This window comes from Aplysia californica, unplaced genomic scaffold, assembly GCF_000002075.1.
Source record: "Aplysia californica isolate F4 #8 unplaced genomic scaffold, AplCal3.0 scaffold00127, whole genome shotgun sequence".
Taxonomy (NCBI): Eukaryota; Metazoa; Mollusca; class Gastropoda; order Aplysiida; family Aplysiidae; genus Aplysia; species Aplysia californica.
In genome coordinates, this window is record NW_004797397.1 from 305,405 (window position 1) to 306,624 (window position 1,220).

Sequence of the window (1,220 nt, forward strand, 5' to 3'; positions counted from 1 at the left end):
TGTGTGTGTGTGTATGTGTGTGTGTGTGTGTATGTGTGTGTGTGTGTGTGTGTGTGTGTGTGTGTGTGAGAGAGAAGATGAGAAGAGAGGCAAATAAAGGGCACGTGTGTATAGATTCTACGTGTGCGTCTGTGTGTTTGTATGTGTGTGCGCAACTATCAGTGTCAGCCTACAGGTGTACCTGTGTGTATCATATTTTGTCTATGCCTGTGTGTGTGTGTGTATATTATGTGTGTCTGGTATGGTAAGGTATGGTATGGTATGTAAAGAAAGAAACATCGTAACTTCACGGTGCTGTAAGGTGCGATAAACCCATACCATATGAAGAACTGAAATGGTCGCTTTTAAGCTCAAAGGGGCTATCCAAAAAATGCTGTTTTGTGAAAATCGAAGGTAACGTTTTTGGACCCTTGTCTAGTTTCTTTTAAAGGACAATGAGAGTTTTCTCTTTACCCAAACAAATAATATACGCACCAAAGAAATCAAACTTCTCCTTTAGGAAGGGCAACGCCCACTTTTGATGTAGGTCAAGATTTCTGGAAACCCCCGAAATCTGGGTTAGCCCGCTTGTCCTTAAAAGCGGCCAAATAATACCCTGGTGGTCCACTGTCTAAACGTATCACTTTGTCTCTTTGCTATGAAGACTGCTACTCCTTGGCTCCTTCTTATTGCTGTCTTTCTGCCACACCCCTGATCTTCTGGTATTAAAGCTCTACACCTAGCCTTCTCGTACAAGGACGAAAAATCTCGGAGGTCCCGTGCCGTGTGCAAGTTGCGCACTTTAAAAATCCCTTTGTGGTCTAAAATCGATAAGAGTAGGCATCGGCCCCCCATCCGGGCAAAATTCAAAATTTCCTACCAATTGAAAATGTTTAATGTGTACAGCGCGCTCATATGACCTTATGCAGTTACGAGTGCCGTAAAACACTTACAAAAAAAATAAGGCGTATCGTTTCTCCTCAGATCGCTGGCGGGTTGTTGGCAGCCTTTGCCGGGCCTCTTACGGGAGTCTTCTTTTTAGGCTGCTTCTTTCCCCGCGCTAACGCCAAGGTAAGCTTAATGTGAGGCAGTGTGGTGTAATCACGCGCTAGTCAAAATAATGAAATCAAAGAAATCAGCATTTTAGGATAACGGGCAAATTTATTCATTTTTTTCTGTTGTTGTTGTTTTGGGGTTGGGTTTTGTTGTTGTTGTTGCTTTTTTGCTGTTGTTGTGTGTTG

At 43.0% G+C, this 1,220-nt stretch overlaps 1 protein-coding gene across 1 annotated transcript in view; it reads left to right on the forward strand.

Moving 5' to 3' along the window:
* LOC118477530 (sodium-coupled monocarboxylate transporter 1-like) overlaps window positions 1-1,220 on the forward strand; it is a 27,733-nt gene that overhangs the window by 21,030 nt on the left and 5,483 nt on the right. The window contains exons 6-7 of the mRNA XM_035969222.1: window positions 138-163; window positions 964-1,050. Of these exons, the coding sequence (XP_035825115.1) occupies window positions 138-163; window positions 964-1,050 (113 nt within the window). The remainder of the gene's footprint in view (window positions 1-137; window positions 164-963; window positions 1,051-1,220) is intronic.